The sequence below is a fragment of the Oncorhynchus keta genome, chromosome 34 (assembly GCF_023373465.1).
Source record: "Oncorhynchus keta strain PuntledgeMale-10-30-2019 chromosome 34, Oket_V2, whole genome shotgun sequence".
Classification (NCBI taxonomy): Eukaryota; Metazoa; Chordata; class Actinopteri; order Salmoniformes; family Salmonidae; genus Oncorhynchus; species Oncorhynchus keta.
Window position 1 is genome coordinate 29030436 of NC_068454.1, and position 17867 is coordinate 29048302.

The 17867-nt window shown below is 40.8% G+C and overlaps 1 protein-coding gene across 1 annotated transcript in view; it reads right to left on the reverse strand.

Annotated features, from left to right (window-relative positions):
• Nucleotides 1-17867, reverse strand: part of lrp1bb (low density lipoprotein receptor-related protein 1Bb) — a 410377-nt gene that overhangs the window by 53035 nt on the left and 339475 nt on the right. The window contains exons 53-58 of the mRNA XM_035749708.2: nt 15484-15606; nt 15118-15258; nt 14435-14622; nt 12817-13000; nt 12507-12592; nt 6688-6810 (exon numbers count right to left, since the gene is read on the reverse strand). Of these exons, the coding sequence (XP_035605601.1) occupies nt 6688-6810; nt 12507-12592; nt 12817-13000; nt 14435-14622; nt 15118-15258; nt 15484-15606 (845 nt within the window). The remainder of the gene's footprint in view (nt 1-6687; nt 6811-12506; nt 12593-12816; nt 13001-14434; nt 14623-15117; nt 15259-15483; nt 15607-17867) is intronic.

The window sequence follows — 17867 nt, forward strand, 5'->3', positions numbered from 1 at the left end:
AGTGTCATTTTGAGAAAATGGCCGATAGGCTAATGCAATTAAAATGTACTTTCCATAAATATGACCATTTATGTCACATTAATTCAACTCTTATTCCTATATCACTTCTAAACTGACAAACATAAAATATACCTTTTACAAATACATTAGTATGTTTAATACATTTGTTTCAAGCAATAGAGCATATGCTTTGAATACTGGTCTGTTGGGCAAATATACAGTTTTGAGCAAATTCTCATATCACTTTGCTCAACTTGTCACGTACAAGGATTTTGTATGGCTGTTGAAATGTACAGAACATTAATCAGCTATGCCTGCCCCATATGTAAGGCCCCCTGAGTTGTTGCTGGTGCTGCTTTACTTTCTTGACTTTGTCATTGGACCTGCGCCTACGTTTGTTGTCTTTTTTGCCCACGAAGACAGTTTTGGGGCATTGCGACCATATTACAGAGTTCAGACATTCATTTGCATTCTGGGATCCTCCGTGCTGCATTCTTTTGAGAAGGTTATCAGTTGACATATAGAGGTACCATTTTCTGTGCAACCTAACCTTTCTATTAAAAAGAGTATGGCCTCCATGGTTTTTGTGACTGGGTGGATCTTCACCATTTCTGGGGTTCGCTGGTACCAGCACCAAGATAATGAGCATCTACCGCGAATAGGGATTTTGTCTGTTGACATGGAATGGACAAGACGAGCCCAGATAGCATTCTTCATGCCCTCTCCATCACCTTGGTAATAAAGAATCTCACCCCTGTAATAGTTTTGTAGACTCTTACACTTTTGTGCAGTGAGTTTCCCTACACCTCTCCCACCGAGGTGTTTCTCTGAACTAAGTTTACGAAGCGCTGTTCCCATCCTCTTGTGGGCATTATGGATGCATTCTAGTTTCCCTATCTCAATGCCTGGGTAGGGATCTAATTTGACATCTGTCTTGTATGCAGTACTGTCACCATCTGAGAGAATCTGGATGTTACGAACGTGGCGGCGACTGACTGATCTGGCCCACATGCGTTTAGCTGCTTCCTGCTCCATTGCTTTGCTCGAACCTGAGACGTTTTGAGCACAGTCATCTGCATGTGAATCCTTCCATTCCCTGAACTCCTCCTCACTAATTCCACTTTTCCTTTTCATCACACATGCATGGCAGTATGAAGACAACACCTCATAGTCTATCACTAGACCTGTTACAATGTCTATGCACACACCTATCCCGTAGTTGGAAGTGAATCCTCTCTTGTGCCATCAAAGGAAACATGAATGTCTATGATGGCATCCTCATCCTCCTTCAGCAAATCTGCTATGTCTGGGTCTATATCTGCATATGCTCTTCTAATTATCTTTGTAGCACTCTCCATTGACTGTGGCCCTCTCTGAGTCTCTGCAACTAAAGTATTTATTATGACGTCTGTCGACATTAGTCATAACTGCATTACTAAATGTCAGCATGTTACCCTATGTAAATATTAGCATATCAATATGTATTTACTTAATGTAAAGCTAATTTCTCAGTATTCACAGTAGGCTACAGCCATATGACACTGTAGGCCTATGTGGCAGTCTCATTGTATAGTTATGTTTTCCTATTACTCTGTTTATTCACTTTGAATACATTTGCTGGAGCAAGGAAATCTGTACACAGCAAGTCACCTGACAATAATGTGCTCCCATTTTATTTATCTGTCACTCTCCTGTCATGTTTCTGATATGAGCTGAGATGCAAGGAAGAAATCCCTCGAACTTTTCTTATTTTCTTAAGTACAGTTCATGGGCTAGAAGAACCATCCTCACATTTATGTCAAATGCCACATCTCCCCTTGAGCATTCCTGCAGCCTGGAGGAAGTGTAAACACTCCTCCTAAATGCATCACAATCACCTTCACAGTGTGCACATTCTATCATGACAGAATTACAGAATCCTTGGTTGGTGGGGTCTATAGTGATTTTCAGTCCAGTGTGTAGAAACGTAGGGCAAATTAAATAATGTACAAGTAGGTTTATTTGTGACATGTGGAATAAAAGCCACTGTTGGCTGGCTGGCTACTTGATCGCTGCTAGCGATCTTAAATAAGTTCCTTAATTTCTTTTAGTTTTTCCTCTAACGTATTCTATGCCTCTATTGTACAGTTTTTATTGCTATCCACTGTACTGTTGGTCCCTCTATTGGTCCCTCTATTTCCTTTGTTAATATGAATTATTATTATTATTTTGACCTAAATTGCTTTTGTTTTAAAAGATCAGTATTGAATTGCATAGCACATTTAAAAGTTTCCAACACAATAAGGGGATCTGTTGTAAAAACGGTATATTATATTGGAAAAAGTCAGCTATAAATGATTTTGCCCTGGTTAAATTTAAGCTGTCAGCCAATAGGCTTCGATTAAATGTACAAATCTGATTATGGTCCAATAACATATTTAAAATAATCAATCTACCTTGCAGATCTGTTTGTACAATTAGCTAATTTGGATCAAAATTATTGTTAATTAATGTCATCCCCCTTTTGAGTTTCTTTAACCATGGAAGAAGTATATTTTGCCCACCTCAAACCTTATTCCACAAAACCTAATCTAAAATTGTACAATTACAACTGGCTATACGTATTTCACCATTTACCATAATGAGATACAAGTGTTAATTATATTTATCATAATATATGTTTGTAAACTTACCATAACAAATTACCATAATGATTGAGTGTCCATATACTGTAGCGGTACCATAGTATTTGCATTGCTACTGAGTAAACCTCCAATTGTTCTCCACTATTCCACCCGATAAAACCTCCCTCCATCCAAAGTTGGATTGTCTGGCAGACCATCCCTGTCCACCTCTATCTTAGGGTCTTTGGGATATTGGGACCCATCCTTTATTGGGACCCATCCCACACAACAGAAGCAGATAAACTGACAAAAGCATTTCCAACACCCTCACATCAATTGTAAAAAGCTATATAAAAAATATATACAGTACCAATAAAGTTTGGACACACCTACTCATTCAAGGGTTTTTCTTTATGTTTTGCTACTATTTTCTACATTGCAGAATAATAGTGAAGACATCCAAACTATGAAATTACACAAATGGAATCATGTAGTAACAAACAAAGTGTTAAACAAATCAAAGTAGCCACCCTTAGCCTTGATGACAGGTTTGCACACTCTTGGCATTCTCTCAACCAGCTTCATGAGGTAGTCACTTGGAATGCATATAAATTAAAAGTTGTGACTCGTTAAAAGTTCATTTGTGGAATTTCTTTCCTTCTTAATGCGTTTCATCCAATCAGTGTTGTTGTGACAAGATAGGGGTGGTATACAGAAGATAGGGCTATTTGGTATAAGACCAAGTCCATATTATGGCAAGAACAGCTCAAATAAGTAAAGAGAAACAACAGTCCATCATTACTTTAAGACATGAAGGTCAGTCAATGAGGAAAATTTCAAAAACTTGAAAGTTTCTTCAAGTGCAGTTGCAAAAACCATCAAGCGCTATGAAGAAACTGGCTCTCATGAGGACTACCACAAGAAAGGAAGACTCAGAGTTACCTCTGCTGCAGAGGATAAGTTCATTACAGTTACCAGCCTCAGAAATTGAAGCCCAAATAAATGCTTCACAGAGTTCAAATAAGGGACATCTCAAAATCAACTGTTCAGAGGAGACTGCGTGAATCAGCCCTTCATTGTCATGGTTCCACCGGTCACCAGAGGGCAGCAGAGACATGACAAATCTCAGGTGTGTCCTATTTACTCATTATGATTTCCCTGTTAAAAGAGGCGTATTTTCTGTTGTCCTTTGTAGGAGCTTGAATTATTTGCCGTGTGCGGTCGTTTCCTGAGTGAGTTTTCGAGATTTAGTGTTTGTGGTTATCCTTAACCACTGACTCCTCGTCTGGTCTCTTCTCTGATCCAGGGTCCACATCACCATGTCACATTCATGGTCGATTAGCTGCAAAGAAACCACTCCTAAAGGACACCAATAAGAAGACATTGGACCGGTGGAAATCAGTCCTTTGGTCTGATGAATACAAATTTGAGATTTTTGGTTTCAGCCACCGTGTCTTTGTGAGACACAGAGTAGGTGGATGGATGATATCTGAATGTGTGGTTCCCACCGTGAAGCATGGAGGAGGAGTTGTGATGGTGTGGGGGTGCTTTGCTGGTGACACTGTGTGATTTACTTAGAATTCAAGTCACACTTAAACAGCAGGGCTACCACAGCATTCTGCAGCGATACGCCATCGTATCAATGTTGTAAATGACTATTGTAGCTGGAAACAGCAGATTTAAAAAGAAAAAGAAATATCTACATAGGCGTACAGAGGCCCATTATCAGCAACCATCACTCCTGTGTTCCAATGGCACGTTGTTAGCTAATCCAAGTTTATCATTTCAAAAGGCTAATTGATCATTAGAAAACTAGCCTTCTTTAGACTAGGTGAGTATCTGGAGCATTGGCATTTGTGGGTTCGATTACAAGCTCAAAATGGCCAGAAACAAAGCGCTTTCTATTCTTGTTCTGCGAAATGAAGCCTATTCCATGCGAGAAATTGCCAAGAAACTAAAGATCTCGTACAATGCTGTGTACTACTCCCTTCACAGAACAGCGCAAACTGGCTCTGACCAGAATAGAAAGAATGGGAGGCCCCGGTGCACAACTGAGCAAGAGGACAAGTACATTAGAGTGTCTAGTTTGAGAAACAGACACCTCACAAGTCCTCAACAGGCAGCTTCATTAAATAGTACCTGCAAAACACCAGTCTCAACGATAAGAGGTGACTCCGGGATGCTCTTATGTCCAGTGCCTGTGTTCTTTTGCCCATCTTAATCTTTTATTTTTATTGGCCAGTCTGAGATATGGCTTTTTCTTTGCAACTCTGCCTAGAAGGCCAGCATCCCAGAGTCGTCTCTTCACTGTTGACATTGAGACTGGTGTTTTGCGGGTACTATTTAATGAAGCTGCCAGCTATTGGGCTCCGAGTGGTGCAGTGGTCTACGGCACTGCATCTCAGTGCAAGAGGCGTCACTGCAGTCCCTGGTTTGAATTCAGGCAGCATCACATCCTGCCGTGATTGGGAGTCCCATAGGGCGGCGCACAATTGGCCCAGCATCGTCTGGGTTTGGCATTGTAAATAGGATATGTAGGAGACTTGCCTGACTTAATTGGATGACATAATCAAAAATGACCTCACTCTTATTTAAGTCTCTGCTAAACCTTTGACTGGTACTGTATATATAACAAAAACTCTTGCATATCTTAATTTATTTCCACAATTAACAAATAATATGTGTAATAATGGAGGCAGTTCATACGAAGTATTGTTACCTATAACTAGGATAATTACATATTTGGTAAGTAATTTGGCAAACAATTATTGGGATTCATCCTGTATTGTCCCTAACATCATTACCCCATAGCAACAGATGTACCTACTTATTAATTAAGATGTTAGGTTATGGTTAGTTATAACATTACCTATAACCCAGGGGTCTATTTATAACATAATTGTCTAAATTGCATTGTCAAACAATGCCAAAGAAAAAACATTAATATACGTAGAAAAACCCTCATCCTTTCCTGTAAGTCTAAATATGGTACTGCTATATCTAAAAAAATAAAAAATCACAATTTTCCATGCCTGAAAAGAGAAGAAACATATGCTCTTCATTTAACGGGGATTAACTTGCCTTGTAGTACATAAGCACAAATCCCCAGCTTTGCCTTCTCCCTGTCTTTGCCATAAAATAAGTCATATTGTTAGGCTATTGCTAGACTATTAACCACATTAGTCACTGTTCTCTTAAGTAACCCCCATGCTAAAACTACAGATCTATCACAAACCCTTTAGCTGGTTCTGAGCTGTGGCAGGCTGGCATGGTGGTGTTGACAGTGTGGAAAACAAGGACTACTGGGCCAGTATCCAAAATGGCACCCTTTTGACCAGAGCCCTATCAGTCCTGGTCAAAAGTAGTGTACTACATAGGGAACAAGAGTATCATTTGGGACACAGACTGGGTGTAATTGAGCTGAATGAGCCTCCTGCCCCCCACACACTAATTCTAATGAGTTGAGAGAACGGGGAGCGACGGGGCAGCCACCAGGTGTTCCTGTGACGTCTGCGTGTTCTGGGCTCCAATCCCATGACCCGAACGGACCTCCATGATTAAGCCAGAGAAAAGCTGTTATGTTACAGACCTGTTGCGTTCAGCTAATTGTTGTATTGTTAATAGGCATTGATTACAGTGTTCCCTCACTGTTTACTGTCACAGTGAATGATACAAGTCCATTATGATGCCTGCCTATAAACAGGATGAAATTCATCAATTATCAACTGGAAGCAATGACATTTACAACCTCTAAATCCATTGAATGATGCATCCCAAATGACACTCTATTCCTTTTATCGTGCAGTACTTTTGACCAGGGCCCATCATTTTGACCAGTGTACTATATAAGGTATAGGGTACCATTGGGACACAACTGAAGAGTGAACTAAGTTCATTCACACCGCAGTGTGCACTGCAGGATGATCCTCATCTACATAAAAGAAGCCAGCTGGGCATGAGAGGATGGTGAGAGGGAAATGGGGCATGGAGCATGGGAGCAAGCTCTCAGGGGTAAAATGGCATAAGGTAGGTAGCATATGGTAGGGGCATTCAGGGGCATTGACGAACCCCCTAGCAGCAGTACCTTAAGGTCACTCCCATTGAGTCTCATTCTGTTGATCCTCCGTCCACTGGGTCTGGAAGAGTCTATCCAGTAGATGAACTCCTTCTTGTAGTCAAAGTCTATGTGGATGATATTGTTCAGGCCCTGTAGATACAAGAGAGAAAGTATTAGATTCAATTGACATTTATTGTCCTAAAAAAGGAAAATCTTAATGCAGTTCAGACATTACATATACAAGCCACATAGAAACATATGCAGGAAACAAACAGTAAATAGTCAGACATGAACAATTCCCCCATGAACCAAATCTACATATACAAGAAGCTACACAAAATTGTACATAAGGGGTAAATGCTACCTGAAGCACTCTTTTCACAAGTTAAATAGATTTATGAATTGCAATTGAGTGTAATTCAGAATATAAGCAATATTTAAAAGCAGAAGAAAGAGTAAGTAAAAGCTGTGATTAAGTGGTACTTCATCATGAAATTGCTTCAATAATGCAAAGAACAGTAAGAAAGTAGAGTGCATTCGGAAAGTATTCAGATGCCTTGATTTTTTCCCCACATGTTATGTTACAGCCTTATTCTAAAATGATTAAATGTAAAAAATCCTCAATGTACACACAACACGCCATAATGGCAAAGCGAAAACAGTTTTTTAAAAACATTTTTGCAAATGTATAATAAAAAAAAAAACAGAAATACTTTATTTACATAAATATTCAGACCCTTTGCTATGAGACTCGAAATTGAGCTCAGATGCATCCTGTTTCCATGTATCATCTTTGAGATGTTTCGGCAACTTGATTGGAGTACACCTGTGATAAATTCAATTGATTGGACATGATTTTGAAGGGCACACACCTGTCTAAAAAAGCTCCCACAGTTGACAGTGCATGTCAGTGCAAAAACTAAGCCATGAGGTTGAAGGAATTGTTCTAGAATTCTGAGACAGGATTGTATCGAGGCACAGATCTGGGAAAGAGTACCAAAACATTTCTGCAGCATTGAAGGTCCCCAAGAACACAGTGGCCTCCATCATTCTTAAATGGAAGAAGTTAGGAGCAAGAAGTTGAGCAATCGGCGGAGAAGGGCCTTGGTTAGGGAGGTGACCAGGAACCTGATGGTCAATCCAGAGTTCTTCTGTAGATATGGGAGAACCTACCAGAAGGACAACCATCTCTGCAGCACTCCACCAATCAGGTATTTATGGTAGAGTGGCCAGACAGATGCCACTCCTCAGGAAAAAGCACATGACAGACCACTTGGAGTTTGCCAAAAGGCACCTAAAGGACTCTCAGACCATAAGAAACAAGATTCTCTGCTCTGATGAAACCAAGATTGAACACTTTGGCCTGAATGCCAAGCGTCACGTCTGGAGGAAACATGGCACCATCCCTACGGTGAAGCATCGTGGTGACAGCATCATGCTGTGGGGATGTTTTTCAGCGGCAGGGACTGGGAGACTAGTCAGGATCGAGGGAAAGATGAACAGAGCAAAGTACAGAGAGACCCTTGATTAAAACCTGCTCCAGAGCGCTCAGACTGGGGCGAAAGTTCACCTTCCAACAGGACAACGACACTAAGCACACAGCCAAGACAACGCAGTAGTGGCTTCGGGACAAGTCTCTGAATGTCCTTGAGTGGCCCAGCCAGAGCCTGGATTTGAACCCACTCGAACATCTCTGGAGAGACCAGAAAATAGCTGAGCAGCAACGCTCCCCATCCAACCCAACAGAGCTTGAGAGAATCTGCAAAGAAGAATGGGAGAAACTCCCTAAATAGAGATGTGCCAAGCTTGTAGCGTCATACCCAAGATGACTCAAGGCTATAATCGCTGCCAAAGGTGCTTCAACAAAGTACCGAGTTAAGGGTCTAAATACTTACAATATGTAAACGTGATATTTCAGTAAAAAAAACAATTATGCATTTACAAAATTTTCTAAAAACCTGTTTTTGCTTTGTCATTATAGTTTTTTTGTGTGTAGATTGAGGGGGGAAAAAACAATTTAATTTATTTTAGAATAAGGCTGTAACATAACAAAATGTGGAAAAAGTCAAAGGGTGTGAATACTTTCCCGAAAGCATTATATGTATACTGTAAGTGAGAGCATATTCTTCAGTGAGACTCTGGAAGTGGATGATTCACAAACGTAAGTAATCCACACATACAGGCCGGTCAACACATTTAGATTTAGCTAGGGTTTCAAGCAGCGAAGCTGGTTGACACCCTACTGTATTTGTTGATGTTCATTATTCCGATTCTCCAAAGATTTGGTGAAATATACAAATTGCTGTGAGATGGCCTAGGAGGGTGCAAATTGGCATGATGGTAAAGGCCCATGAATCACACGCTCTCATGCAAAGGCATGCCCCATTTGACCTAGAGTCAAATAGGTACATAGGTCTCTCTACTCATAAGGAACACATTTGCCTCAAAGACGGCATTTAGAATTTTGTGGGGAAAAAACACTTAAAACATTACTCTGCTGGCACCGAGTGACTGATCTGCACAAAACTTCATATACAGCATAATTTGCCCAAGGTCTCTCAATGCAATATTTTACAAGCTAGCATCTCACACAACATGGTCTCTACTCTATCAATAAACATTCACCTGGTCGTGGTCTGGCACATAAATGCATATAAATCACACACAAGATATTCATATTGTAACAACTTGAGACACATGTTCCAAAACAATGTCAAGACTAAACCAATGCAAGGACATTGTGATCAACCACACAGTGGCGCTATAATGGGCACATGTTTATATTTCTTGATCTGTTTGACAGGGAGTAATGAAATATGACACACACGCTTGGGGATAGGAGTCTAGCTAACCTGTAGAATATAGTTCAGTTGGGTCACACGGTGACGCTGTTGGACAGGAAAATGAGCAAAGAAAATAAATGCTGAAATATTTACTTCACAACAAACAAGATAAAATACAAAACAATGAAACTAAGTAAACAACTAATAAGCACCGCAAGGAAAAGCAATGCTAAAAATGTGTTTTAAGATCTCTTTAAAATATGTCCACAGTTAAGTCCCCCTTCAGGTTCTCTGACAGGCTATTCCAGAGGCTGGGGGCATAACATCTAAAGACTGCCTCTCCATGCCTCTTGTTCCTAGGCTTTGGGATAGTTAAGAGGGCAGTGCCAGATGACCTGAGGGACCTACTGGTTACATAACTTAAAAGCATTTCTGACATGCATTGGGGTGCACAATCGTGTATTGATTTAAAAAGCAATACAATAATCTTAACATGAATTCTAAAACTCACAGGCAGCCAGTGCAGAGACTTTAAAACCTGTGTACTGTGTGCTCTCCGTCTGATCTTGGTCAGTATCCGTGCTGCAGCAATCTGTATGTTTTGCAGTTGGCCAATAGCCTTCTTGGGTAGACCAGACAGGAGAGCATTACAGTAGTCAAGCCTGCTTGTAATAAAAGCATGCATGAGTCTCCTGCGAAATGCAGTGACTGCCTTCAGCTATTTTCTTAAACCCAGTCAAAACTGAAGCACTACCAAGAGAAGCCCTATCCTATCAAAGACATAAGAGTGAGGTACATCTCTTGCTGTCATGTTCAGAAGACCCCCTGTCAGTCAGATAGGAAACACTCCCTTAACAATTGCACCTCCTCTGCTGGGCTGCACGGCAGGTGCCATGATAAGGTGTTGGAGAATCTGACAGGCTCTACCAGACATCTTCATCAGATCATCAACACCCTCAAAGACAGCCTGCGCCAGTATCCTTAGGGACCTCTCTAGGGGAGCCCTCTCTTTCCTCTCTCTCTCAGACAGAGCAGCTCTTAAGGCCAAACAGCTCATTGGAGGAAAGGACTGCATATGGGTGGACTTACATTTAATAATACAAAAGGGGAGAAAGACAGAGGTCCAAAGTAGGCCTATTGTATGTAGGGCTATCATCAGGCATAATAATGTATATTGTAGGCCTAATTGTATGAAAAGTATGGATATGGTAAGATGACTCAACTGCATTTGTAGTGTGATTAAGTCCAGATACATTCCATCTGATGAAAAGGGTTAATAACTGTAACATGCTGATTGCTGATTGGATCATCATCTCATCTTACATAAAATCATTAGTGGCATGACTTAAATTGAACATGTAATGGTTTGATACACTGACACGAGGTCAGTGGAGTGTCAGCCAGATGGTAATGCAGCAGCGCTACTTAGTAGAGATGGTCATATGCAGATCCCCCCCACTTCAGCTTCCATTAATGCTAACATAGTGATTAAAGTGAATGATTGCTGCTGAGGCCAGCCAGGCCACTCAACAGAGTCAGGAGGAAGAGATGATTCTCAATAGGCCCCTATAGAATTCCCCCAGGTTAAACTCTATTCTCAGAGTGTGTGATTCATAAAATGAACCTGGGATTCAAGTGGCTAACATGACAGTGGTGATGAGGCCTAACCGTGATTGAAATAGATTCTCCGTAGGGACCTCACTAACACTATTTCCCACTGTCAATCAACACGAGCAGGTCGACTCCCCCACAGGGAGGGCGAGTGAAGAATCACATTGAAATTGGAAGGTTGACAAGCTGGAGAATGACAAAATGATGTAATGTAATGCCTAAACGTAGATGGTACACAGGGTATATACTGTAATACAGAGCTCTTTCTGTAAGAAGCAAGCAGCTGTGGCTTTTCTGACACAACATCTCAACTATCATCTCCTCTTCATAACGAGGTCAGGCTAGGCAACCTCGACCCCACGTATATCCCTGCTAAAAATGCTTCTGATATTTCCTATGAAATAGGAATGAGAAGTACTGTAGTCATAGTGAACATTTTGCTGTAAGAAAGTCCATTATCTCTCCAAATAACTATACCTGTATCTAAGTAACCTGGAGCACTTTGAAATTAATATAAATAAAATACAAACAAGATACCGTACATGATTCAATTAGCTTAGGCAGTGATCCATGAAAAGGTGTCAGTATTTTGTACAAAGACATTAAATGCAATATACCATACATTTATCAGTTTCCATCTTAGTAAATTAGCAGATTCTTTCATCCAGAGCAGTTAGAGTTAAGTGCTAATCGCTCAAGGGCACATCGGCAGATTATTCACCTAGTTGACTCTGGGATTTGAACCAGCGACCTTTCAGTTACTGGCCCAACTCTCTTAACCGCTAGGCTACATTGCTAGGCAATGATATACAAAAAAGTGTCAGTACAAAGAAGACACTAAATAGACTACATTTAACTGATTTACATAATGACTCACTTTGCAGGCAGAGAGTATTAATAGGGCTAAATGAGGGTGTTTTCAACGGGCCAGTATTGTGGGCCACTTGTTATAACAGATGTGTCACTATACGGATCTTAATTGTTGCACCATTAAGGTTTCACGGTTCCATTTCATGATCCGGTTTTAATCTCTCTCTCTCCCCCCCCTCTCTCTCATTAACAGTCAAAGTCAGCAGATGAATCAGAGACATGTGAAACACAAGACAAGGACAACTATGAATGCACTAATTGTAAGTTTCTCTGGATAAAAGCATCTGCTAACTGACTCAAATGTAAAATCTTAACTAAATGCAACATGGCAGGGTAGTAGCAAGGTAATCTTACTGACAGGGATAAATATATGCAAACCAGATATGGTTACAGATCTAATTGTGTGCACTTGATCTTCTGGTTTCTGTCATTTTACCCTGAGACGGTCTTATCTTTCCAAAACAGAGTGACAGACAGACTAAGATCCGTATGCATATTTTGGCATCAGTTTAAAACAAATACTTTCACTTGTGTAGATATATGTTTTCTATATTATCTTGTAGATATATGGTTTCCTCTTACCTGTTTCAAAATGGTGTAGTTTGATCCATCCACACTCAGTTTCCTGATTTCATGATGATCTGCTAGTATGAGAAACGGTTCCTCCACTGAAAGGAAGAGAACAAACAAATGTCCTTTAGAATAAGGTAAACAAAAACAAAAAACACTGGAATCCAATGTGTCACTGGAACCATTCCATCAGACTGCAGTACAGTACTGGTATTCTACACTACTAAGCTCCTGTGAAATACTGTACATCACTAGAGAACCATTCTGACGGACAGCAGGTTAATACACTACAAGCTAATTACCAAGACGTGAATATCCTTACCTGAGAGAGCCTTGCAGGTGTTGGGGCTGCGCTCCAGGGCTTCGTAGCCGTCCACACACAGACACTTGAAGGATCCGTAGGTGTTGATGCAACGCTGGCTGCAGGGCAGGCTGGAGGAACATTCATCAACGTCCACACACGTTTTCCCGTCATCCTTCAGCCGGAATCCAGGCCAACACTTGCACTGATCATCACACAAACAGAGTAGTAATGGAGCATATTTTAGTCTAGACAAATTTAACAAATTGTAGTATATTTACTCAAGATATTGCAGCAGCTGGTTGATACAGTAAATGCTTTGCAGAGACAGAGGGACATTCAGCTCCAAATTTAAATTGTAACAACACTCACTCAAATCTAACTTCTCAATTTGCCAGTACATCTACTCACAAAATAACACAAGACCAATAAAAACACTGGCATCAATATGATGACATACATGTCATGGCAGAAGAACAATACGAAATAAATTAAAACGGCTGCCATTCAGCAAATCCATCCCAAAATAACTGTATCAGCTGTTACTGGCCACTGCTTAAATTCCTCTCTGATCTACAGTTCTAACCTTCCAGGCCTTTCTGCTGATATATCTGTTCAGGCTAGATGGATGAGTTAGGGGTCTCTGTTGATGTGCTCTCTGGTCATCCAGCTCTGTTATGCTTCAGTCTCTAGACAGCCAGGTCAGGGAACACTTTTTTACTCTATCGTTGTTGGTCACTTTGTAATGCAGAGAGCAGGGGGCAAGGAGGGGGCAAGAGGGGGGCAAGGAGGGGGCAAGGGGAGAACCCAGAGTGAGGGTCAGAGTGTGTTATTCTGACATCTCTGATGGCTGTGGGGTCACCCCGGAGCAACGACTGTGCCCTGGATCCAGGCCAGACAGCAGAATAGCACAGTCACCCCTCAGAACACTCAGCAGAACTGTCCTCTCTGGCTGTGGCTCAAATGGCACCATATTCCCTAGCTAGGGCCCATTGGACTTTGGTAAAAAAGTAGTACACTAGGGAATAGGGTGTCATTTGAGACACAGCCTTTCTCTTTGACCAGCAAACAAACACGCTCCTGGACAGCTGGCACGGAAGCCTTCCCAAAACCATTTACTCATATTTCATCACTTGCATCCATAGCATAGGTGTGTATACAATATGATGATAGGATCCTACCGTACTGTGTGTATAACCTTACTCTGTGATGGATTGACTGTGCTTGCTTGACTGTGTTTGTGTGTTTTTAGCTTGTGTGGGTAAGCTTAATATAGTCTCAGGCACAACATAATCATTAATTTAAATCATGAAAATAAGGAGATAATAATGTTGGCACTTTACCAGTGCTGTTACAGTCTTCTGCATACAAAATATTTCAGAAACAATACCGTTTCCTTGATTAAACTCAGGTTCTGTACTTATTTAAAACGTTTCTATTGTTTTGGCTACATTATTATTGGTAATACCTGCAAACCCTCCAGCGTGTTACAGCTGTCTACCTATCAAGCTGTCTCTGACAGAACTAAGGATTGGATATCAAGAACTTATAAAACCTGAGGAAAGGAAAACTAACCTTGATTATGATTCTGAGTATACTGGCCGATCGTGTATCAAGGCCCGAGCGTGATGATTCCTACCTTGTATCCAACAGGAAGTTCCTGACAGTTCTGTGTACAGCCACTGACTCTGCGATTCAGACACTCGTTCACGTTGCAGTTCTTCTCATCGGACCTGTCTCCACAGTCGTCTTTCTTGTCACACAGACTCCCTTCAGAGATGCAGCGTCCATTGGAACACATGAAGAATGAACCGTTGCACAGACTCCCTGGAAGGTAATTTATAACTCAATGGTGAAGCAAAAAGTATTTCCGATAGTTATTTTTTGTACTGCATTTTGGTAAATCAGATTAACTTTATTCAAGATGAATGCTATTTGGAAAGTTTTACTCGTACAGTCTTCATATCTTTGGTTTCTATCCTCTATTAGTTAGACTGCTGACAGTAATGGATAGATTGGTACTGTAGAGAGAACCAAACAGCAGCAGACAGTACCTGTATCTAAGCAAACAGCAGTAGACTATACCAGCTGCAGCCAGAAAGTACTAACAGCAGTAGACTATACCAGCTGCAGCCAGAAAGTACTAACAGCAGTAGACTATACCAGCTGCAGCCAGAAAGTACTAACAGCAGTAGACTATACCAGCTGCAGCCAGAAAGTACTAACAGCAGTAGACTATACCAGCTACAGCCAGAAAGTACTAACAGCAGTAGACTATACCAGCTGCAGCCAGAAAGTAGTAACAGCAGTAGACTACATTACCTGCAGCCAGGCATTTGAGGTTCAGGGGCAGCTCGTCAGATCCGTCAGGACAGTCCGGGTAGACGTCACACTCCCACTGAGCACTCAGCAGGCAGCGGCCGTCCCCACAGCGAAACTCCTCAGGTCCACAGGACCGGTACTCTGCAGAGACAGAGATACAAAGAGAGCGCTGCAGCCTCACTAACTGACACTCACACAGGCCAACACATCATCGCAGTTCAGAGTTACTGGAAAGGCATTCTACTTCCAACTAATTTTCTGTTACAGTAAGGTCTTAATGAGTTTTAACTCTGTTATGATGTAATACAATGTTATTACTCAGTTATTACTCTGTGGTAGTGAAGAGAAAGCAACAAATCTACTTGCCACATTCAAGTGACTCGTCAGATCCATCCCCACAGTCATCGTCATGATCACAGACAAAACGCAGGGGGATGCAGGCTTTGTTGTGGCAACGGAAGGAGTTGTCATCACATGTGTTGTTGGGTGCTGGGCGTGGGGTGAGAAACAATGTTGAAGGGTTACATTATGAGTCAACATCACTCTAGAGATGTGGGATCACAATGCATATGCTCACTGGAGAAAGTGGGGTGGAGGTGGAGGAGGTATTTTCTTATCACTTTCATTTTATTACTGGTGAACTCTAACTCCAAAATCCTAAAAAAACAAAAACTTATTAAACATTTTGTTAACCTTTTTTGTCCACTATTTAGTGACTGACATTGTATGTTTGCACATGCAAAAGAAGGAAAACAAGACGTCAGAGGGACGCCAGGTAGTGACATCACACTGACCTCTCACACTCTCCTTTACTGAAATAATGTGGAAATCCTAGTTAGTAAAACATACTAACACAGAGTGGTAAAGCTAACTAAAATAGTTATTCCATTGATTCTGATATGGGGAATTGAATTTGAATGGTTTGTCAAATCCATTAAAGATAAGTCCAACTGAAAAATGTTCTCCTGTCTCCTTATTGTCTCCTGGTTAGCCTGTTGTTTGCAAAGGTTGTTACATTGTAACTACAAATTCATTTAAAAACATGTCACTTCACTTTACATTAAAGCTGCAATATGTAACTTTTTGGGCAACCACACCAAATGCACATAGAAATGTGAGTTACATATCTGTCATTCTCATTGAAAGCAAGTCTAAAATATGTGCGCAATTTCTATGCTTCCCGGTCTTTACTTTCATTTTTGCATCTTTTACTGTCGGTTTAGTACACCAGCTTCAAACAGAGATTGTAACAATAAAAATAAACTCATTGAAAATGACCAGCAGCTAATGACACGGTGTGCCATGTTACAATTTTTTTATTTTTTTTATTGTATTTTATTTCACCTTTATTTAACCAGGTAGGCCAGTTGAGAACAAGTTCTCATTTACAACTGCGACCTGGCCAAGATAAAGCAAAGCAATGCGACAAAAACAACAACACAGTTACACATAAATAAACGTACAGTCAATAACAGAAAAGAAAAGAAAAATAGAAAGATCTATGTACAGTGTGTGCAAATGTAGAAGAGTAGGCAGGTATGCAATAAACAGGCCATTGAGGCGAAAATAATTACAATTTAGCATTAATACTGGAATGATAGATATGCAGATGATGATGTGCAAGTAGAGATACTGGGGTGCAAAAAAGAGTAAAAGGGTAAGTAATAATATGGGTGTGCTATTTACAGATGGGCTGTGTATAGGTACAGTGATCGGTAAGCTGCTCTGACAGCTGATACAGAAATTTAGAGAGGGAGATATAAGACTCCAGCTTCAGAGATTTTTGCAATTCGTTCCAGTCATTGGCAGCAGAGAACTGGAAGGAAAGGCGGGCAAATTAACTATTGGCTTTGGGGATGACCAGTGCAATATAAAGCTGAAGTCGGAAGTTTACATACACCTTAGCCAAATACATTTAAATTCAGTTTTTCACAATTCCTGATATCTAACCCTAGTAAAAATTCCCTGTCTTAGGTCAGTTAGGATCACCACTTTATTTTAAGAATGTGAAATGTCAGAATAATAGTAGAGAGAATGATTTATTTCAGATTTGATTTCTTTCATCACATTCTCAGTGGGTCAGAAGTTTACTTATATACACTCAATTAGTATTTGGTAGCATTGCCTTTAAATTGTTTAACTTGGGTCAAACATTTCGGGTAGCCTTCCACAAGCTTTCCACAATAAATTGGCTGAATTTTGGCCAATTCCTCCTGACAGAGCTGGTGTAACTGAGTTAGGTTTGTAGGCTTCCTTGCTCGCACACGCTTTTTCAGTTCTGCCCAAACATTTTCTATAGGATTGAGGTCAGGGCTTTGCAATGGCCACTCTAATACGTTGACTTTGTTGTCCTTAAGCCATTTTGCCACAACTTTGGAAGTATGCTTGCAAGCCTCCTCTTTTTTCCTCCAAACATAACAATGGTCATTATGGCCAAACAGTTCTATTTTTGTTTCATCAGACCAGAGGACATTTCTCCAAAAAGTACAATCTTTGTCCCCCTGTGCAGTTGCAAACCGTAGTCTGGCTTTTTTATGGCGGTTTTGGAGCGGTGGTTTCTTCCTTGCTGAGCGGCCTTTTAGGTTACGTCAATATAGGACTCATTTTACTGTGGATATGGATAATTTTGTACCCGTTTCCTCCAGCATCTTCACAATGTCCTTTGCTGTTGTTCTGGGATTGATTTGCACTTTTCACACCAAAGTACGTTCATCTCTAGGAGACAGAACGCATCTCCTGAGCGGTATGAC